Consider the following 23726-nt stretch of genomic DNA (forward strand, 5'->3'; position numbering starts at 1 on the left):
ACAATTAAATATATAAATAGCATATGATCCAGCAATTTCACTATTAGCAAAATAAAATTACAGGTCCACCCAAAAACTGGTATAAGAATGTTCACAACAGCTTTGTCAACATAGCCAAAGGGGACAACTCAAATGTCCCTCAGTGGATGAATAGATCATCAAAATCTGATCTATCTGAACAACACAGTATTATTCAGTTATAAAAGAAGTGTTGCTACATGCTAAAACTTGAATGAAACTTTGAAAGCATTATTCTGTGTGAAAGAAACCAGTCATAAAAGTCTGCATATTATATCATTTCCTTCATTTAAAAGTTTAAAATAGGGAACTCTATAAAAAAGTAGATTAATAAATGCTTGGGGTTGAAGCCAGGAGAAATGGGACAATAGTGGGATTATAGATAAAGGATAACATTTCTTCTTAAGGTGATGGGAATATTCTAAAATTGAATGATTATGGAAGTACAACAATGTGAATACATTAAGAGCCACTGAATCATATGCTTTAAGTTGGTGAATTTTGGGTATTTGAGTTACATCTCAATGATGTTTTTAAAAGAATAAGATAGAAATTGTTCTTGTTAAAATTTAAAAAAAAAAAAACAGAATTCCAAAGGCCAATCTTGAGATTTGCCTATTTAGAAAATAATTTTCCATTAATTTGAAAATTGTAAAAATTCAGTTTTGAGACTTAGGTGTTGGAAAGAAGTTACTTATTCTTTAATAAAGCATTGGTTAGGGGCTTGGATGTGTCTTTGTGGTAAAGGTCTTGCCTCCCATGCAAGAAGCCCTGGGGATTGCACCACATCAAAAAAGGTTAACTACACTCTTTAGAACCACGCTGATTGTAATTTTTGCATTGTCCATTCATTTGTAATACTATAATAAGTACCCTGAAAAATATGTGTGTTACTTTGGAAACATTTTGCTCCTACATGTATGTTCTTCTTAGTTTAGATGTAAATAGCAACATTTAATCATTAACAACAGCATAGTCAATAATATCAGTAATAGTGTGCTATTTGTACTCCTTTCCATGAAACACCAGTGTTCTCTCTGTACATACAAAAGCCTCTTGAAAATAAAACTCAAGTGTTTAATCTCACAAAGCCTATTCCTTCATTTTGGAAAATTTGGTTTCCAGTTCCATCAGGAAAAAAAAAGTAAGACTAAGTGAACGCATGGTGGCGCTACAGGTCAAGAAAATGGAAAACAACACCTGCTTCCGCAATTCCAGTTTGCCAGCCAGTTTCTTGCCGCCTAGAAGCAAAAGAAAAGCTTTCTCCGCCAGAGCAAAAGCGAGTGCGATATCTTTAAAAACTCTGTTTAACGGCTTAGTTCTGGCATTCTGGACTGCTGGACAGCGCTAACAAGACCCTGGGTACACGTGAATCTCCTGTGAACAAGAATTTCCAAGAAATAGCAATGGAGATTGAATGGCTGCCAAATCAGAGACAAAGGCAAGTCTTACTTTTCTTTGTTTTGCTGAGCTTGTCTGGGGCAGGCGCCGAGTTGGGACCATATGTGGTAGTGGAAGAAATGGAGAAAGGTTCCTTAGTGGCAAATCTAGTGAAAGACCTAGGGCTGGAGTTGGCAGAGATGTCCACCCGAGGGGCCCGGATCATTTCCCAAGGAAACAAAGAGTATTTGCAGCTCAAGGTTCAAACTGGGGATTTGCTCATAAATGAGAAATTAGATAGAGAGGAGCTATGTGGGCCCACTGAGCCTTGTATACTAAATTTCCAAGTGTTAATGGAAAAACCCTTAGAGATATTTCAGGCTGAACTGAAGGTGAAAGACATAAATGATCATTCTCCTGTGTTCCCAGAAAGAGAAATACTTCTTAAAATACTGGAAAACAGCCCCCTAGGAAATGTGTTCCCTCTGAATAATGCTCTGGACTTGGACGTTGGAAGCAATGATGTTCAGAACTATCAAATCAGCCCCAACTCCCATTTCCGCGTTCTTACCTATGAACGCAACAACGGCAAGAAATATCCTCAACTGGTTTTGGAAAAAGAGCTGGATCGAGAGGAAGAGCCTGAACTAAGATTAACCCTGACAGCTCTGGATGGCGGCTCTCCTCCGCTGTTTGGAACCACACAGGTCCTTATTGAAGTGTTGGACATCAACGATAATACCCCTGAGTTTCAGCAGCCAATCTACAAGGTGCAAATTCCTGAGAACAGCCCGGTAGGTTCTCTGGTAGTCACTGTCTCCGCCACTGATTTAGACGGTGGCATCTATGGGAAAATAATATATATGCTCTTTCAGGCTTCAGAAGATGTTAGCAAAACTTTGGAGCTAAATCCTATGACAGGAGAAATTCGACTTAGGAAACAAGTAGATTTTGAAACAGTCCCGTTTTATGAAGTGGACATCAAGGCTACAGACGGAGGAGGTCTTTGGGGGAAATGCACTCTTCTCCTGCAGGTAGTGGATGTAAATGATAACCACCCCAAAGTGACCATGTCTGCACTCACCAGTCCCATCCCGGAGAACTCCCCGGAGATGGTGGTTGCTGTTTTCAGAGTTTCAGATCCTGACTCTGGGAACAACGGAAAGACGATTTCCTCCATTCGGGAAGACATGCCCTTTCTTCTAAAACCTTCAGGCAAGAACTTTTACACCTTGAAAACAAAGAGAGCACTAGACAGAGAAGAAAGAGAGGAATACAACGTGACCATCACTGTTACAGATATGGGGACACCCAGATTGAAAACACAGCTTAATATAACAGTGCAGGTATCAGACATCAACGACAACGCCCCTGCCTTCAGAGAAACCTCCTACACGCTGTTAGTGCGCGAGAACAACCAGCCCGCCCTGCACATAGGCAGTGTCAGCGCCACAGACAAAGACTCAGGCACCAACGCCCAGATCACCTACTCGCTGCTGCCAAACCAGGACCCGCACCTGCCCCTCGCCTCGCTGGTCTCCATCAACGCAGACAATGGGCAGCTGTTCGCGCTGAGAGCACTGGACTTCGAGGCCCTGCAGGCTTTCGAGTTCCACGTGGGCGCCACAGACCAAGGCTCGCCCGCGCTCAGCAGCCAGGCGCTGGTGCGAGTGGTGGTGCTGGACGACAATGACAACTCGCCCTTCGTGCTGTACCCGATGCAGAACGCCTCTGCGCCCTGCACAGAGCTGGTGCCCAGGGCGGCAGAGCAGGGCTACCTGGTCACCAAGGTGGTGGCAGTGGACAGAGACTCGGGCCAGAACGCCTGGCTGTCATACCAGCTGCTCAAGGCCACGGAGCCAGGGCTGTTTGGCGTGTGGGCGCACAATGGCGAGGTGCGCACCACCAGGCTGCTGAGTGAGCGCGACGCGGCCAGGCACAGGCTGGTGGTGCTGGTCAAGGACAATGGCGAGCCTCCGCTGTCTGCCAGCGTCACGCTGCACGTGCTGCTGGTGGATGGCTTCTCCCAGCCCTACCTGCCGCTCCCGGAAGTGGCGCCTGAGCGCGCCCAGGGGGACTCGCTGACTGTCTACTTGGTCATCGCCTTGGCCTCTGTGTCGTCGCTCTTCCTCTTCTCTGTGCTAGTGTTCGTGGCGGTGAGGTTGTGCAGGAGGAGCAGGGCGGCATCGCTAGGTGTGTGTTCTGTGCCTGAGGGCCACTTTCCTGGCCACCTGGTGGATGTCGCCAGCACTGGCACTCTGTCCCAGAGTTACCAACAAGAGGTGTGTCTGAAGGGAGGTTCTGTGACCAGCGAGTTTAAGTTCTTGAAGCCAATTATCCCCATCCTCCCGCCCCAGTGCCCTGAGAAAGAAATAGAGGAAAATTCTTTCTTCCACAATACTTTTGGATTTAATTATTGATAGAAATCCATTCAATAAGGGAAAGACACTTACTCACCCACTCCCGGTGCTGGTGAATCACCCTGCTTAGGCCTCTAAAGTAGCTGAGATTACAAGCATATGCCAACATGTCTTGTCATAAACTGTTTAATATTGTCTTGTTGGTTAAATTGTTTATGTCCATTATCATCCATTTTTTCAGTACTATTTATTTTTCAGTTTAATTCAGTATCAGTTTACTACAGTTTTTTCTTTATGTTTACTCAATTGTTTCTCATAGACTTTTTCCCTCATAGACTATTAATGAGTTGGCTTTATCTTCAAAGCTGACAGCATTTTAAAATGTTCTTTCACCCAATGTGTTTTATTGATTTTATTATCAACATATATTTCATGTTGGTTCTCCCTTTTCTAGACTTCTGCTTCATGAGATATCATATATACTATTTGATATTTCTATTTTCCTTTCTAAATTGGTCTTCTTGTTGATTTGTAATCCTTGATTTTAATTATTACATCTTTCTTAAACTATGTTACTTTTTAAAGTTCTGTTTTCCCTGTTGATGTATCTGTATTTAATAATAATATTTCTGTTACAAGTGGTATGATAAATATCTAATCAGCCCAACCTGAACATAAAAAGAAAAGTCATTGTAAAATATTGAGTGTGTAAATGCTCTTACGTTTGAAGCCATAAAGGCAAACTTTGGGCATTCTACAGCATCATATAGAAATATTTCATAATTTGTTGTTTTTAATTGTGTGTGAAAAAAATCAGGGATCCCTGTTAAGTTTTATTGGCTAGCAATCCATTTCCACTCAGTTGAAAAAACAATAGAAACTATCAATTAGAGGTTCTCATAACGTGTCTTTTATATTCAGCAGAGTAGTGGGTTTTTGTTGTTTGCTTTTGTTTCTTGGTGATATCTAGCCTTTTCCTTATATATCTCCCTAGACTTACTAGACTTAATTTATATCACTTGCTTTTTGTAGGAAAATCATAATATGTAGAAGACTATCTTTCTAGATATTAGGCCTTTGAATAAAATTACTGTGAAGCAAATGGTATAATGTTATTTTTACTTTCCATAATGTTATGATATGTGTTAGTTGTGATCTTTACCTCCCTTTATTTAATGCACATAAAGTCTTACTGGATTTCAATTAAGAGGAACCTTAAAATAAAGGTTAGACCATTCTTTAATTCTTCTAGGTATTTTAAATTTTATATAAGAAAAACAAGTCAAAAAAGGTATTAGAAATTGAAAAGCATGTGTAAGTGAATGAAAGAAGACAATTTTCAAATTGTAGGGGTTAGGTTTTGAAAGGTACTGAATATTGTTTCAGGTCCTATTCACTACAGTTTATCTATATGCATGCTTTATTAGCAGAATTAGTGAGTGGCTTATTTGCCAACCAAAGATTGCTAAGATGTAGTTTCTGTCCTCAAGTAGTTCACATATTGAAGAAAGGACAGAGTGGCCTAAAATGAGAAGCAATACTATTTACAGGGTCATCATAGTTATATGCATAAGTCTTTATGGGAACACGGAAAAGGAACAGCCTAAATGCTTGGTTCTGATTACAGAGTGGTGATTCTGTTTAGGCATTGTAATGGGATTTTTGAAGGAGTTTTTTTAAAAACATATGAAATGGGCTTCTTTGCCAGTTTTTGGTGTTCCTGTGCCCAATGTCACTGGAAAAATAAAATTACTATTTTGATGGTTCCATGAGGAACCCAAAATATTCCATTTGGTTGCATAAGTGTTGTATCACAATTGAAAGACCTAGTACAGGAGCAAAACCTATCAGTGAACTGAACAAAATCACTGCTACAGCAGGAACTTTTTGTTTCCCAATTTTTTTAACTTTTCCATGGAACAATGAATAAACAATGTGAATGCATCTCTATACAAATATTATTTTAAAAAATAGAAAATGAAAATTGAAAATTTGAAAAAAGCCACTAAATGAAATAATTTATAAATAATACACAGGAAAAAATGTTAAATTTTTGAGTGTTTTGGAAGCCACGCGGTGGCGCTGCAGGCTAAAGAGACAGAAATTTTGAACTGAGGTTGCTACTGAGGTCACTAACAAAAAAGGAAGATCCAGACAGATGGGCTGGGAAGAAAAAGACAAAAGAAATCTTAGCTCCCTGTTAGTACAAAGTGTAAGTCTGAGGCTTCCAACTGCTGTTTAGGCTGTGAGTTCTGCTTATTACTGGAATTAATGAAAGAAGAAGCTATGGAGACCAGAAGGTTGTGCTTCCCAAGACAAAGGCAAGTCTTATTTCTCTTTCTGTTTGGGGGAGTATCCTTGGCAGCTAATAGGTTTCGACATTATTCTGTGACAGAGGAAACTGAAAGAGGATCCTTTGTCATCAATCTAGCAAAGGAGCTGGGAATAGGGGTGGAGGAGCTGGCTACACGGAGAACGAGGGTGGTTTCTGATGATAATAAACAACACTTGCTTCTGGATTCTCATACTGGAAATGTGCTCACAAATGAAAAACTGGACAGGGAGAAACTGTGTGGCTCCATAGAGCCCTGTATGCTGTATTTCCAAATTTTAATGGACAACCCCTTTCAGATTTACCGGGCTGAGTTGAAAATCAGAGATATAAATGATCACTCACCAGTATTTCGGGAGAAAGAGATGGTCTTAAAAATACTAGAAAATACAGCAGAAGGGGCAACATTTCGTTTAGAAAGAGCACAAGATTCAGATAGAGGACTTAATGGTATCCAAAACTATACAATTGAACCCAATTCTTTTTTTCATATTACAATTAGTGACAGTGATGAGGGAACAATATATCCAGAGCTAGTGCTAGACAAAGCTCTTGACTGGGAAAAGCAGCCAGAGCTCAATTTAACACTCACAGCACTGGATGGTGGATCTCCACCCAGGTCAGGAATCACCACTTGTCCTGGATGTCAATGACAATGCTCCCAAATTTTCTCAGCTGATTTATGAGACCAAGGCTCCAGAAAATAGCCCCTTAGGGTCTCTTGTGGTTAAAGTCTGTGCAGAAGATGCAGATTCAGGAGTCAATGCAGAAGTAACCTATTCATTTTTTGATGCTGATGAAGATATTCAAACAATCTTTCAAATCAATCCTTTTTCTGGGGAAATTATTCTCAAAGCATTGCTTGACTATGAACTAGTAAAGTCTCACAAAATAAACATACAGGCAATTGATGGTGGGGGCCTTTCTGCAAGATGTATGGTTTTGGTCCAGGTATTAGACACCAATGACAATCCTCCTGAATTGATCATATCATCACTTTCCAACTACATCGATGAGAATTCTCCTGAAACAGTACTAGCAGTTTTTAGGGCTAAAGACAGAGATTCTGGAGAAAATGGAATGACCATTTGCTACATACAGGATAATTTGCCTTTCCGTCTGAAACCCTCTGTGGAAAATTTTTACATCCTAATGACAGAAGAAGCACTAGACAGAGAGAGCAGAGGCGAGTACAACATCACCATCACGGTCACAGACTTGGGGACACCCAGGCTGAAAACCCAGCACAACATAACTGTCCTCGTCTCCGACGTCAACGACAACGCCCCTGCCTTCACACAAACGTCATACACGCTGTTGGTCCGCGAGAATAACCAACCCGCCCTGCAAATAGGCAGTGTCAGCGCCACAGACAGAGACTCAGGCATCAACGCCCAGATCACCTACTCGCTGCTGCCAAACCAGGACCCGCATCTGCCCCTCACCTCGCTGGTCTCCATCAACGCAGACAATGGGCAGCTGTTCGCGCTGAGGGCGCTGGACTTCGAGGCCCTGCAGGCGTTTGAGTTCCACGTGGGCGCCACAGACCAAGGATCGCCCGCGCTCAGCAGCCAGGCGCTGGTGCGCGTCGTGGTGCTGGACGACAATGACAACTCGCCCTTCGTGCTGTACCCAATGCAGAACGCCTCTGCGCCCTGCACTGAGCTGGTGCCCAGGGCGGCAGAGCAGGGCTACCTGGTCACCAAGGTGGTGGCAGTGGATGGAGACTCGGGCCAGAACGCCTGGCTGTCATACCAGCTGCTCAAGGCCACCGAGCCAGGGCTGTTTGGCGTGTGGGCGCACAATGGCGAGGTGCGCACCACCAGGCTGTTGAGCGAGCGCGACGCGGCCAGGCACAGGCTGGTGGTGCTGGTCAAGGACAATGGCGAGCCTCCGCTGTCTGCCAGCGTCACGCTGCACGTGCTGCTGGTGGATGGCTTCTCCCAGCCCTACCTGCCGCTCCCGGAAGCGCCGCCCGAGCGCACGCAGGGGGACTCGCTGACTGTCTACTTGGTCATCGCCTTGGCCTCTGTGTCGTCGCTCTTCCTCTTCTCTGTGCTGGTGTTTGTGGCGGTGAGGCTGTGCAGGAGGCGCAGGGCGGCATCACTAGAGGTCTGCTCAGTGCCTGAGGGCCACTTTCCTGGCCACCTGGTGGATGTCAGCGGCACTGGCACTCTGTCCCAGAGCTACCAGTATAAGGTGTGTCTGACGGGAGATTGTTCTGGAACAAGCGAATTCAAGTTTTTGAAACCAATTTACCCTAACATTCACACCAATGGTCCTGAGCGGAATAGTGTAGAAAATCCTATCTTTTGAAACAGCTGTAAATTTAGTTTTCAGCAACACTTTTGTTTTTATTGTGATGTACTTTTGAAATATTATAATCCCTAATAAGTTTAGTTTTCTATCAGTTATAATGCAATATAACAATTGATTTTCAACTATCAAGTACTATACATCTACCATTTTACAATGTTGTTTAATCTCTTTTGCATTAGCAGTTTAATTTTAATTCATACCCATCTGTGAATAATACCTTTAAAGTTTTAATCCTTTACAATTGCACACATATTTATATTGTCATTTTTCTTTCTATAAAACTGAGGTTTTGGGTTTTCTTCTGTTTGTTTATTATTCAATGTTGGTGAATGAACTTAGCACTTCAGAATGCTAAGCACTGTATTTCTGAGCTACACCCAATTCCCTCACCTGGTATATTTTAGAGCCTGCATGCCTCATAATACTAAACTACCCTTCTGTTGTATTTCCTTCATGTAAGAAGTCATATCTGCACTTCCAATCTTATTCTAATGTTCTATTTATTCATCTTAAAAATCATACCAACTTCTAAATCACAGCATGTGGAAAAAATACCTTTTCTGTGTTCACTGCAAAATTAAACATCTTTTTGTGATTGATATGGGACTCCCATAATTGTTTATTATTTTATTTCCTTTACATTTGCTGTTCTAACTTAGCCAATATTTTCTTACGTTCACTTTTGCTGATATTTAAAACATCATGTGTTATAATTCAAATAAGATGTAATAACCTGAATGAAAATGAATAAAAATTTTAAAACATTTTGAAAACTTGTGTATATTTGGTAGAATGTCTGAAAGACATTAACTTTTCAGTTTATTTTGTAAGTTCATATTATTTTCAGGTTTAAAATCAAGATGAATGAAAAATTACAACAAAAAGTAATTTCTTATATCTCCAGACACCTTTTACACAGTGGCTTCTTCTAAAATTGATTTCAAAGTTCTAAATAGTAGGTTTAGGCTGTCTTAATATTGTTTAAATTTTAATTATTTCTTACTAGAATAAATAAAGGATTTAACTTTTTTACTTCCCAACAATATAGACAAACACTGCACATTCCCTTTCCCCTATTCTCGTAATAGAATTTTCACATATTTTTAAAGGCTAAACTATCAGTTAAAGTCCATATTGTTAGTGTTATATGATTGTATTTCCTTTCTTGAAAAATATTCTTCCTAGAGCACTTGCACTTGCATCATTTTCTATTAACTGCAATGAATATTTTACACTATCCTTTACTTGAAAGCTATTTTTCTCCTTAAAATATTCAAATATATCAGATACCTACCAATTATGTTTATTTCCTGGAGGTATTTCATCTATATTTCTGCTTCCTTTACATTATTTGCTATATAAGCTATCACCCTAGGTATTTTTCCCCTTTAATATTTTCCTGTGTTAGTCCCCCATTATAAAATCAGGTATATTTTTCTTTCTTAGTTTATTCTCTTTTGGCTAACATATATCTCTCAATACCATTCTTCATCAAAACAGATGCAGAAGAGTTTAAATAATTATTTAAGACCTTGCATTGTGAAGTAATCTTTTTTCCAGTTGATTGATAGTTTCACTGGGTATAAAATTCTAGACTGAAAATAATTTCCCCTCAGATTTCAAAAGCATTCCTTCTATTGATTGCATAGAATTGTTCCAAAGACTGATTCCATTCTGATTTCTCTTTTTATGTGATCCCCTCCCTCCCTCCCTCCCTCCCCCTCCCTCTTTCTTTTTTCTTTCTTTCTGATAGTATGAGGAAAACTTTACCCTTATATTCTGAAAATAACTTAGTACAGGCTGTATTTATTAATATGGTCACATGGGTGTACTCTGTTAACATTTAGAAAGAATGTTAAATTTTGAAATTTTCTTGTTAAGTTTAAATACAATTTCTCCCCTGAGTTATCTACATTCTCACTGAATGTCATTGAATTATCAGACTTCCTTGTTGATTCAATAAGGCCCTATAAGGTGCTTTCATATTTTCTCTCTTATTGTCTCTGGTTCTACATTTTAATTCAATGATTTAATCTTTTTAAGTTTTTATTTTCATTTGACAAATATTTTTTAAGAGTTCTTTCTGGTTTTCTGAGAGTTTTTCATAGTTTTGTTGTTGTTGTTGTTTGTTTGTTTGTTTTGTATCAGGGATTAAACTCAGGTGCACTTGACCCCTGAGCCACATCCCCAGCCCTACTTTGTATTTTATTTAGAGACAGGGTCTCACTGAGTTGCTTAGTGCCTCACTTTTGTTGAAGCTGGCTTTGAACTTGTGATCCTCCTGCCTCAGCCTTCAGAGCGACTGGGATTACAGGCATGCACCACAGCACCTGGATTGCATTTTTTTATAAATGTAATTTCTTCTCCCTTCTATAATTAATTTAATCCCTAAGATGTATTATTCAAGACATACATTATGTGGTATTGTTATTATGCGTCCATTTAATAATGAGAATGTATCAGAGAACGAAAGAACTTGAGCTGGTAAAAACACTTAAGTCTGAATCTATTGTTTATCTTACAATAAGAATGTATACTTCATACCATTACTATTGAGTTTAAATGTGTAGGACTGGGGATAGAGCTTTCTGGTAGAGCACTTGCCAGTCATGCTGGAAATGCTGGAAATTCTGGGTTCAATCCCCAGTATTGCAAAAACAAAACAAAATGTACAAAAAAAACTTGAAAAACAGCACAAAGATTAAATGGGGAAATGTATGAAGCACTTATACCAATGGGTAGCATGAAGTAAGTTCTAAATTCTAAAAAATATACTAGTTTTATTAGATTTTAATTCTTTGTGGATATTAGTCAGACAATCTCTTTTTATTATTTTTTCATTAGGTTCTGGGGATGGAACCCAGGGCTTTGTGCATGCTAGCACTTAGCTACATCCCCAGCCCAACTAATTGGACAGTTTCAAAGGCATTATCATCTCTCTCTCCCTCTTTAACTTTTTTTGGGGGAAGGGTTTAAGCCAGAGTGCTTTGCCACTGAGTATATCCTTAGCTCTTTCTAAGAAATTTGTGGCAGGATCTCACTAAATTGCTAAGGGGCTCCTTAACTTAATAAGGCTGGCCTTGATCTGTGATCTCCCTGTCTCAGCCTTCTGAGTCACTGGGATTACAGGTGTGCACCATCACACCCACTTTCTTATGTTCTATTACATGGGTTTTCTCATTCCCTTTTTTGTAGAGGTGGTAGTGGTTTGGGCCTTTATATTTCATGCTATAATAGGCTTCTCCTCAAATGTCTTGTGTTACTTAGCTATCCTCTTATATTTAAGAAGGATGCTATTTTAAAATGCCAGCAATCAATACTTTGTGAGTGAATAAATCCTGTTGATGGCAGACCATCAATCTAATATAACCATAAAAGGACAGGGCTGTTACCCTGGAAGACCACAAATATCAGTATGTTTAAGTATTTGGGCTTTTCATATTCTTGAGTTAGAATTCTAGAATATCCACTGTGTGGGAGTGGGAGTTAGTTATATACCTTATGTCCTACAACCTCAGAGCATTGCCTGGGAAGGTAATATAAGTATCACCATTCAAAATGAAGAGTTTTCTTACTTTTTCCTTACACTTGCTTTTAATCCTGCCTATATCTCCAAGACTAGAAAAAGTCTCATTTAATTTCTCCATAGAATAAACTAGCCCTGAGATACTTTCCTGTCTCTGTAGGATGGTGAGAGGAACAGAGAATTCAACATTCCTATATATGTACTTTAATAACTTTTATAGCTGCTAAGTAATTTCAGTCTTCTTATGCACCTGATTCCTCTAAATCTTTACATGGGATTGTGTGGGACAATCTCACTATTTTTGTCTTTTCAATGCAGGAAAATTAGCCATTTCTTGGAACTTGTGAGTTACTCTGCTCTTATGATTTCTGTCCTAAAAAATGTATATTCACTTGTGTATTTTTAGCCTTTTAAAGTTGATTTTTAAGTTTTTGTCATCTTTGTATATTTTTAAAAAATATTTATTTTTTAGTTTTAGTTGGACACAATACCTTTATTTCAGTTGTTCATTGTTGTATGTGGTGCTGAGAATCGAATGCTGGACCTTGCACGTGGGAGGCAAGCACTCTACCTCTGAGCCACAATACCAGCCCAGTAGATATTTTTAAAGGAAGGATGATAGCTGCGTAATCAATCTACCTACTTTTTAATTTGTAAACTTTTTTATTATTAAAAATTTATCTATTTTTCCAACCATGCATAAAGCTTACATATTATAGAACCTAATTTGAATTTAATTTTTTAAAATTATATTGTGTTTAGGGATTTTGTTTATCCATTCTTAGTATAATTTTGAGATTTCCTATAGTTGATACGATTAATGAACTTCTAGCATATATTCCAAACTATCACCTTCATTATGTAGCAACCATGCACTTTGGCTAGGACTAAAACTACCTCAAGTTTAGAGGTGATTCCCGACAGAGTTAAACAAACTAAGTACAAGCATAGGTCTTCAAATTCCAGAACTAAAAGCTCTATCTGTAATGTTTTCAATACCTCTTGAAACAATGACTTCTTCGGTAGCAGAAACATGTACTTGATCTAATCAGAGTAAAGGTTAAGTTTTTGTTTTATTTGGGAAAGAGACTCTCTCCCACTTTCTCTGCCTGGGATGAAAAAGAAAGTAGTTAGCCTTAGTTGTTGTGGGAATGAGTCTTGGGAACCTAAAGGAAGTCAGTTTTAGAAGACTGCTTTAAATGAAACTAACATGTTTGCATTTGTGTAGCTATTCATTTTTTGTAAGATATGAGAAAGTGTAACTAAATTGTGGGTTTTATCATATGTCCTATCCCAGCATCTTATTTAATTTTCTACCAGTTCACAATTCATTCTATTAAAGAAATCTACATAAATATTCTAATGTACTATAGCAGCTATATAAATATATGTCATTTCATTGTTAATCCAATTTCATACTCCTTGGATACTGTCTCTTTCCTTTAGTACCTTAGGCAGACCAAATAGTGATGGAATTTTGTTCAGCTTGACAGTGAGTTATATTACCCTCCTTGTTTCAGGTTCACAATCTTCCCAGAAAGATTACAAACTCTTGGGGATCAGGAATCACATCTTCTGTTTCTGTTTTCCCAAACACTGAGCACATTAGGTTGTGTGAAGAGTGGGATACCTAGTAAATATTTTAAAACAAATGATAACATAATCAGAAATTATAAATGATGTAAAACAATTGTGAAAGAATATATTTGTAATCAAACAACGAATAGACATTTCTTTCCATGGGACATTCATGTGAATTTAATTTAGTAGCTTTCAAACTGTGAAAATCTGTGGAGACGCATGGTGGCGCTGCAGGATAATATCCGCACGGGGAAAAAATATATATATATTTCACTGGATGGCATTGTGGACGCTTAATCAGTGCACAGGGAGAACAGGGAAGACAGAACAAGCCAACAAGGGGCAACCTAGAAGCCATTCAATCGGATTACAATATTCTTCCAAAGTGGACAAATCCAGAAACACGTTTCCCAGAACGGCAAAGTGGAGCTGAATCAATTCTGCAGGAAGCCTTCTGGCAAAGAGCTATGGAGAATGGAGGAGAAGATACTTTGCAGACAAGGCAAGTCCTACTTCTCTTTGTTTTGTTGGGAATATCTCAGGCGCACTCTGAGCCTGGGAGCTTTTCCGTGGCAGAGGAAATGCAAAGTGGAAGCTTTGTAGGCAATTTGGCAAAAGACCTAGGACTAGAGGTGGGTGAGCTGTCCTCCCGGGGAGCTCAGGTTGTCTCTAATGATAACAAACAGTCTTTGCAACTGGACATAAATACCGGGGATTTGCTTTTAAGCCAAATGTTAGACCGGGAGGAGCTCTGCGGCTCCACCGAGCCCTGTGTGCTGCATTTTCAGGTATTAATGAAAAACCCTTTGCAGTTTTTACGGATTGAGCTTCAAGTAAGAGATGTAAATGACCACTCTCCAATCTTCTTGGAAAAAGAAATGCTCCTAGAAATCCCAGAGAATAGTCCTGTTGGTGCTGTGTTCTTACTAGAAAGTGCAAATGATTTAGATGTAGGAATGAATACTGTACAAAGCTACACAATAAGCCCCAACTCTCATTTCCACATTAAAATGAGAGTTAATCCAGACAACAGGAAGTACCCAGAGTTGGTTCTGGACAAGGCACTGGATTATGAAGAGCAGCAGGAACTCAGTTTGATTCTCACTGCTCTGGATGGTGGGTCCCCACCCAGGTCTGGGACTGCCTTAGTTCGGGTGGTGGTTGTAGACATTAATGACAACTGCCCTGAGTTTCAGCAACCATTTTATGAGGTGAAGATTCCAGAGAATAGCATCCTTGGTTCACTGGTTATCACTGTCACGGCTTGGGATTTAGATTCCGGAATAAATGGGGAAATATCATATACCTTTTCTCATGCCTCAGAAGATATTCAAAAGACATTTAAAATTAACCGAAAGTCTGGAGAAATTAGTTTAACAGCATCTTTGGATTTTGAAACAATTGAATCATACTCAGTAATCATTCAAGCCACAGATGGGGGAGGACTTTTTGGAAAGTCTACAGTCAGAATACAAGTAATGGATGTGAATGACAATGTTCCTGAAATTGCTGTGTCATCAATTACCAGTCCAATCTCAGAAAATTCCCCTGAGACTGCAGTCATGGTTTTCAGTATCCGAGATAGAGACTCTGGAGAAAATGGAAGAACGATTTGTTCTATTCCAGAAGACCTCCCATTCCTACTGAAATCTTCATTTGAGAATTACTACACCCTAGAAACGGAGAAAACCCTAGACAGGGAAAGCAGAGCCCAGTATAATATCACCATCACGGTCACTGATTTTGGGACACCCAGGCTGAAAACCGAGCACAGCATAATAATCCTCGTCTCTGACGTCAATGACAACGCCCCTGCCTTCACACAAGTGTCCTACACCCTGTTGGTCCCCGAGAACAACCAGCCAGCCATGCAAATAGGCAGTGTCAGCGCCACAGACAGAGACTCAGGCACCAACGCCCAGATCACCTACTCGCTGCTGCCAAACCAGGACCCGCACCTGTCCCTCGCCTCGCTGGTCTCCATCAACGCAGACAATGGGCAGCTGTTCGCGCTGAGGGCGCTGGACTTTGAGGCCCTGCAGGCGTTTGAGTTCCACGTGGGCGCCACAGACCAAGGCTCGCCCGCGCTCAGCAGCCAGGCGCTGGTGCGCGTCGTGGTGATGGATGACAATGACAACTCGCCCTTCGTGCTGTACCCGATGCAGAACGCCTCTGCGCCTTGTACGGAGCTGGTACCCAGGGCGGCAGAGCAGGGCTACCTGGTCACCAAGGTGGTGGCAGTGGATGGAGACTCGGGCCAGAACGCCTGGCTGTCATACCAGCTGCTCAAGGCCACCGAGCCAGGGCTGTTTGGCGTGTGGGCGCACAATGGCGAGGTGCGCACCGCCAGGCTGCTGAGCGAGCGCGACGCGGCCAGGCACAGGCTGGTGGTGCTGGTCAAGGACAATGGCGAGCCTCCGCTGTCTGCCAGCGTCACGCTGCACGTGCTGCTGGTGGATGGCTTCTCCCAGCCCTACCTGCCGCTCCCGGAAGTGGCGCCCGAGCGCGCGCAGGGGGACTCGCTCACTGTCTACTTGGTCATCGCCTTGGCCTCTGTGTCGTCGCTCTTCCTCTTCTCTGTGCTGGTGTTTGTGGCAGTGAGGCTGTGCAGGAGGCGCAGGGAGGCGCCGCTGGGTGTGTATTCGGTGCCTGAGGGCCACTTTCCTGGCCACCTGGTGGATGTCAGCGGCACTGGCACTCTGTCCCAGAGTTACCAGTATGAGGTGTGTCTTAGGGGAAGTACTGGAACAAATGAGTTCAAATTTCTAAAGCCAATTATCCCCAACCCTTCACCCCAGTGTTCTGGGAAAGAAACAGAGGAAACTCCTCCTTTCAACAGTAGCTTTGGGTTCAATATTAAGTGATCATAATTGATTTGATATTTCATATGCATTTTACTTTGTGGCACATACGAATGTTTATTTCCCTCAATTTGCATGCAATTTAAATTGAAGTAATGTTTTTTATTGTGTTTTTCATCCTTGCTTTTATGCAAATGTTTATGTAGTCATAATTGGATTTATTCTCTAACCCAGGAGGTCTTAATTTTTAAATCTCTTTACATTAAAAAAAAAGTCACTTTTTGCCCATATCCTTCTCTCCAGTTAAAGTTTCACACACACTTATGTTTATGGTAAAATGAATCAGGTCACTTTGGAAGTAGTTCATAAATTTCTTCTTTAGATTCTTCTTTTTGTAGTTTTCTTGTGGTTTAATAATGGTTACTAGTCACAAATATCATGTTTCTTAAATTAAAACATTTAGTTAACATTTTAAAATCTTTATTACTATTAAAAACACTTTGAAAATCATGTAGTATGAAAGAAAATTTTAGTCTAAAAATCTAGTTATAAGAGGCCAGAAGAGATTGAGATAGGGGTATAGCTAGCTCAGTGGTAAAGCCCTGGGTTTGAGTCCCCAAATTTTTTAAAGAAAAAACAAAATCAAATAAGTAGGAGGAAGAGGAAAAGAAGAAAGAAGGCTTATTCATCCTGGAAAAGGATTGTGAAGGTACATTGATATTGTGGCCACTCATATAATATTCAAATATGAAGCTATAATTTTCCAGATGTCTCACTAATGTTACAAAGCTAGGATTCAACCCAGTTGAATTCAGGAACCTGAGAATTTGCAGAGTATAAAGTGAGTTTCTGTGCTAATGTGTATTTTTCCCCTGTATTCTCCTTAAGTTTAATGTACATATACTGAGTACTTATTTTCAATTTCTTCCCCACCAATAGTAAAATTAGGTTGCATGTGTCATCAACATTGATATATTACAAATAAATGTTTTATAAACAATTCTTAGTCTTTCTGTTCCGTTGTTTTAAGCTTTCAGTGTGGTCATGAAATTGGCTTATTAAGGGGTAGCAATCCAGAGTTTGATAGGCACTTTTCTTAGTGATACAAGGCTGGGGACATAGCTCAGAGCTTGGCTAGGATGTATGGGGCCCTGAATTCCATTCCCAGCACTTCAAAAAAAAGTGTGATACATATGGAGCATTGAGAATTATTGAAAGATAACCCTTTGGGTTTAAATTTATTTTATTTATTTATTTTTGGTACAAGGGATTGAACCCAGGGATACTTAACCACTGAACCACACCCCCAGCTCTTTTTTATTTTATTTTTTTTATTTTTAGATAGGGTCTCACCAAGTTGTTTAGGGCCTCAACAAATTGCTGAGGCTAGACTTAAACGAGTGATCCTTCTACCTCAGCCTCCCAAATTGCTGGTTGGGTTTTAATTTTAAAACAGAAATTCAAAGCATTGTAAGAGGAAGTTTTGTCTTATGTTTATTTAGGGACCAACTAACCATCCTTGCCTTCAATGATCTGACTAAAAAACAGTAAAGGGGGAAAAGCCCCTATGTTTGGGTTTCCCAAGAATTCCAAAGGCTGTGGAGGAATGAAAACATAGATCAGCAAAATGTGTGATCAAAGAGAATAAAAAGAGTCTGTGAAGATGTGTTTGTGTGTGAGACAGCAAGCAATCACCCTCCTCTGGTTTTAAATTCCTTTTCTATCCAGCCAATTCCCCTGTTTACCATTTATTTTCACTCTCATACTTATATCCTTCATTCTGTTATTAAATTTCCCCTTACAAAAATCACTTGATGAAACTTCACACTAGATGAATATAATTGCCTCCTTTCCCCCCTCTTACACCTGGGCTGCTGCACTCTATAATATAAAAATTGTCATACCATTGCCACTATAAATTTATCATATCCAAGTCTAATTGGGCTTTTGAGACCAATAAATCCTTTTACAATTTTGCTAATCAACTTTCTCTTAACATCTACTTACTTTAGACTTTGCCTAATTGCCGAAGCCAAGTGCCAATGACTCGGCTTGGCACCAAATCACGAGCCACCACACAGCTCTGTAGGTTCAAACAGCAATTCTTTATTCCGGATCTCACACCAGCCTCCACACACGTTCAGGGGCAGTCTCGTTCTGCCGCCCACTTCACCTACTCCACGAGGCTTTTTCCAAAATCCCATTTGAATCTCACGAGAACTCAACGGGAACAAGCAACAGGAACACCCTAATCCCAGCAGCAATAATCTTCAACCTCAACTTCCCTAAAACCCATATTCTTAAACCGGGAAACGCCTTAAACCGGGAACACCCTAAGCCCAAGGACCGGGATACTTCCTCAAACCTGCAGGATACTTCCTCAAACCTGGATCCACCCTCGATCACCTTGAGCAGGGTCATCTTTCTCAAACACACAAGCAAGGTCGCAGCAAATTTCCAAGGCAAGTCCATTTAACATGGGGTACACTGGCAAGGATTACGATGCGTCAATACCTACTTGGTAATGGCCCTCAGCATCACTGGTGACACCATCAGCAAAAATATGCCAGCAGTACCACAATTCGCTGCACCAGACGATAGTTCACAATGCATGCAACTGATATATAGTCCAGGCAAGTTCTGCAGGCAGTTCAAAGTGGAAGAGTCTATCAATATGTCCATTTTCTCCCAAAGTAAATCAAGTCCTTGATTGAGCATTACTTGTTGAGTTATATTCATTGATGCATCAGTTTATACAGTTTACTGTGATCATAGAAGCTGTAGTTTGGTTTTCTTAGTCTTCACAGGCACTGGGATGGAGATGGGAATTCTGGCAATGATGTTAAAGAGACATTATCCTGAACAGAATTATTAAATATAATGAAAAGGAAAAGTGAAAGTAAACAAACAGATCTGTTAATCACTTTTAAAAATAATAGCAAGCAAACAGATCTGTTAACCACCTTTGAAAACAATCATTAACAGCTGTTTACCTAATTTAGATTAAACCACTTAAATCACGTGAATAAAAAAAAAAAAAAATTCGGATCCATTTTTTCATGAGCGCTCCTCAAATAAAAATATGGACATACACACATACTGACATGCAACACAAAACAGTACACACATAACATACAACACATAAGACAATAATAAGTAAAGGCCTTGTAGCTATACCTAAGTGAAATCTCCATTGCAATGTTTAAAAACTCCACAGTCAAAAAATAAAACACAGTCAAAAAACAAAACTGATCAGAAAAACATTAACCTAGGTTTGTATGAGCTCAAAAAATAAAATAGAACTTTATGATGTGGGAAAAATGCAATAATAAAATAGATATTGAAAAAAAGCACCGTGGTTAATCACTGTCGCAGATGTAAGAATAGCCAAGCTGGAGCTCTGGATATCAGCTGTTATGGATTTCAGTCAAATCATCTTCTTTTTCTGTAGAAATTGTTTTGGTTAACCTCTCTGGAATCCAAATCGGCTGCTGTTCTCCCTGTGGGAACACACAAACGGAACCCCGACTCCAGACAATAACTGGGTCGGGACCTTTCCATTGTCCTGTTAGAATATCTTTCCAAAGTACCTTAGGTTTATGTACATTTTTCGGATACATATGTCTTTCCGCAGCACTAAGTCCTGATGAATCCAAATTTAGAAAGTTTAGAGTAAAAAGGGTTATTTTAAGTTTATCTTTGGGGGATATATACCCCTTTCCAATTCCCTCTTTTTGCTTTAATAAGTACGTTTTAATAGTTTGATGAGCAAAGCAATCTTTTTTTCCGCCAAGAAGGTATCTCGACCACCTTCAATTTAACCTTTTAAAGCCTTTCATTTATCATGTATACTGTACTTTTAAATGTACTTTTTCACCACCTACAGCTTTACTCTTTTAAATGAGGCTTATATTCTGTTTAAATCGCTTAATATTAGTTTACATGGCTGCCCTTCAACCAAAGGCTCTTTTTTACTCCATTGAGAAGCTTTGTCTCAATCTGCCATGTACAAATATCTTTTTCTTCTTTCTTCCTTTCTTAAGCTTTTAAAGTAAGTCTAGTTTCCTCAAAATCTTTTTAAATGGCATTTGACAACTTTTTACTTTACCACACAAAAATTATCTCATCTAGAAACATTTCTTTTTCCTTTAACCTTTTATATTAAAATATATTTCCACATCTTAAATATTTTTATATCTCTTTTCTAGCTATTAACCCTTTTTATAAATTCACATTCTGAAACAACCCTTATAAAATTACTCCACTTTAATAAGATGAAATACTTTCATGTTTTTAAAGGTACTATTATGCTGTAATTGAAACCCAACTGAAACTTCTTATACTATTTGTATATAAATTACACATGATAGAATCTTAACACTCAGTAACCTTGTTTCAGCAAAGACACAGACCAAAGCAATATTAAACCTTTTTCCATTTACCAATTTATGCAAACACACATAATGTTTAAATATATTACCTTATGGAACTTAATAAGTAAAGAGTACTTGATTTCATATTTAGTGGTTGATATTTTAACACTTTAGCTTGGTAATTAATCAGATGTCTGTAAAAACCAAGATCTTAGACAAGCGTAATAAACAGAACTAGCCATCTCTTTCTTGTTGAAGAAAAATCCTTCTACAGGATACCATGATGGTCCCATTGATATACTTAATAACTCGTCTTTAAAAAGCCATGGGCCACATTTTTGTATTATATCAACATATGTCCTAGCTGTTCTTGGTCTCACTGGGGTGCCTCCTTCCTCTAACAATTTCTCTTCCTTGGAGGCGAACAACTTCAAACCTTGAGTCAACCATTTTCCCCAGTTTGCCTGAGAAAGTTCTAGGAACAGGCAACTTGAAATAAAAACAAAATAAATCACAACAAGAACACATTGTTTTTTGAAATGGTCACCCATTCTCTCGCCTTCCCTCAGGGGCGAGCAATTTACTCACCTCCAAATTTCAGATGTTCCCCGTACGGGCCACCAAATGCCGAAGCCAAGTGCCAATGACTCGGCTTGGCACCAAATCACGAGCCACCACACAGCTCTGTAGGTTCAAACAGCAATTCTTTATTCCGGATCTCACACCAGCCTCCACACACGTTCAGGGGCAGTCTCGTTCTGCCGCCCACTTCACCTACTCCACGAGGCTTTTTCCAAAATCCCATTTGAATCTCACGAGAACTCAACGGGAACAAGCAACAGGAACACCCTAATCCCAGCAGCAATAATCTTCAACCTCAACTTCCCTAAAACCCATATTCTTAAACCGGGAAACGCCTTAAACCGGGAACACCCTAAGCCCAAGGACCGGGATACTTCCTCAAACCTGCAGGATACTTCCTCAAACCTGGATCCACCCTCGATCACCTTGAGCAGGGTCATCTTTCTCAAACACACAAGCAAGGTCGCAGCAAATTTCCAAGGCAAGTCCATTTAACATGGGGTACACTGGCAAGGATTACGATGCGTCAATACCTACTTGGTAATGGCCCTCAGCACCTAATACCTTAAAGAAAAATAAACTCCATCAGATGGAAATTATTATTTCCTGTCCCCAAGTCTACACCTTTGACAACATCTGTAGCAACACCATTGTCCTACTGAGTTCCCTCCCACCTAAATACAATCTCTTCCTATATTCACCTTCTAGGGGCCTCATATGTACTTGATCTTCTGTATCTTAATTTTCTCCCTCTCTACTGAATGTTACACATCATCATTTTAAATTCATTCATTTTCTGGTCTTAAATATTAAGTTAAATTTTCTAGTTTACCAAGCTTTTTATTCCCTTAAAGTTTTATCTACCCTCATTTTTGATCCCTCATTTCTCATACTTTTCAACCAAGGGCAATCTTACCTTGCACTGCAACCACTTTACTGAAAATGCTATTGTAAATGTTACCACAGATTTATTTTAAGGGATGTGATTATGCAATAGCTTATAAAACTTATATGTCTCTTTCATGTGACATTTCCAATGTACATGATTAGATATATATGACAGCTTTGCTCCTAATAGTCCTTCTGGAATCAAGTTTATTTCCAAGTAATTGTTCCAACATTCCCTTTGGACTGTCACTACCATATATGTGTTCTATAGCTAGCTTGGAGGGAAGAGGCACATCCAGATCTAGAAGTGAAAAGAAATTATGCTCACAATCCATATGTGAGAGAGTTCACTCGGCTATACCTAAATACAAGGGATGCTGGGACAGGTATCTAGTGGTCATGTGTACATTTCTATTACTACAGAAGAAATGAAGTACAGATTTTAGCAGAAATCCACAGTGATCACCGTCTTAAATCCAATAGGCAGTTTTAATACTTGCCTTTCTCTTGGTTTTTCCAAAGCATTTGCTACTGCTTATTCTTCCTCATTTTCTTGCTTTCATTTTCACGATTTGAACTCTGGGCCCTCCCTGTCAATTAAGATACTTCTTTTCTTCTCTCCTCTAAATTAAGGGATTTCTCAGAGTGCTGAGTAAAGCTCTTTTTTTCTTACTTGACAATTTTAACACTTGACACTTGTCACTTTGCTTGGTTATCCTAGAACTCTCCATATACAATCATCCAGGTAACTGTGGGAGAATGGTTTTTTAATTCTATGGATATCAAAATCCACAAATACTGAAGTTCTATATAAAATAGAGCAGTATTTGCATATAACCTATTCACATCCCTTTGTATAATTTAAATCATTGTTAGATTATTTATAATAATACAATATACATGCTGTATAAATAGTTATTATACTATATTATTTAGGGAATAATTCTGGGGTAGAAATCTGTACACAAATGAAATATTTGGTTTACATTTTAATTATTTTGTCTTATTTTATTTCTGGGTGCTGAAATTCAACCCTGAATTGCACTGTGCATTTAAAGCACATGTCTTTCCACTGAGTTGAACCCCAATCCAATATTTTAATTAATTTAACAGACACTTAACCAGCACATATGATTAATCTGTAAATGTTAACTCTTTATATCTCTATGATAATCCTAGGGCACTAATAAATACTATTAGTGACCTGTTTTACACATAAGAAAACAGAAAGTTGGCCCATGTTTGTATAGAGTGAGTGGCACAAGCAGAATTCTAATGCTGACACTATGGTCCTATGCAGTTCCCATGGTACATAAATACATATCCCTTCTAGGTATTTATTTATTATAATTAACCTGCATCATTGTAACACATTTTAATTACTGCCAGTTTTTAGCCTTTGAGCTCCATAGAAACAAAAGTTATCTTATTTGTACATGATCTTACATGTTAAATGTAAAAGTTCAGAATCTTATACTTCCATGCCTTGGGCATGTAATAAATTTTGTGTGATCTTTTTCCTGATATATATGAAAAAACTAATATGCTACTAACTATAATTGACTG

At 39.3% G+C, this 23726-nt stretch overlaps 3 protein-coding genes across 3 annotated transcripts; all 3 read left to right on the top strand.

The window, feature by feature from the left end:
* The first annotated feature begins 1369 nt into the window (after positions 1-1369).
* Positions 1370-3818, top strand: LOC113179685 (protocadherin beta-16-like). Its single transcript, XM_026384418.2, has one exon. The coding sequence runs from the start codon at positions 1425-1427 to the stop codon at positions 3816-3818; it is 2394 nt and encodes a 797-aa protein (XP_026240203.2). The 5' UTR covers positions 1370-1424.
* A 2226-nt stretch (positions 3819-6044) lies between these two features.
* Positions 6045-8406, top strand: LOC113179767 (protocadherin beta-10-like). The gene is given in 2 exon segments (XM_026384500.2): positions 6045-6724; positions 6726-8406. Coding segments are annotated over 2 exon segments (2361 nt in total).
* Positions 8407-13869: 5463 nt separating this feature from the next.
* LOC113179768 (protocadherin beta-12-like) lies at positions 13870-16426 on the top strand. Its single transcript, XM_077796593.1, has one exon. It carries the CDS (start codon positions 13984-13986, stop codon positions 16378-16380), a length of 2397 nt encoding a protein of 798 aa, XP_077652719.1. The 5' UTR covers positions 13870-13983; the 3' UTR covers positions 16381-16426.
* Positions 16427-23726: the final 7300 nt, after the last annotated feature.

This window comes from Urocitellus parryii, chromosome 1, assembly GCF_045843805.1.
Source record: "Urocitellus parryii isolate mUroPar1 chromosome 1, mUroPar1.hap1, whole genome shotgun sequence".
NCBI classification, from domain to species: Eukaryota; Metazoa; Chordata; class Mammalia; order Rodentia; family Sciuridae; genus Urocitellus; species Urocitellus parryii.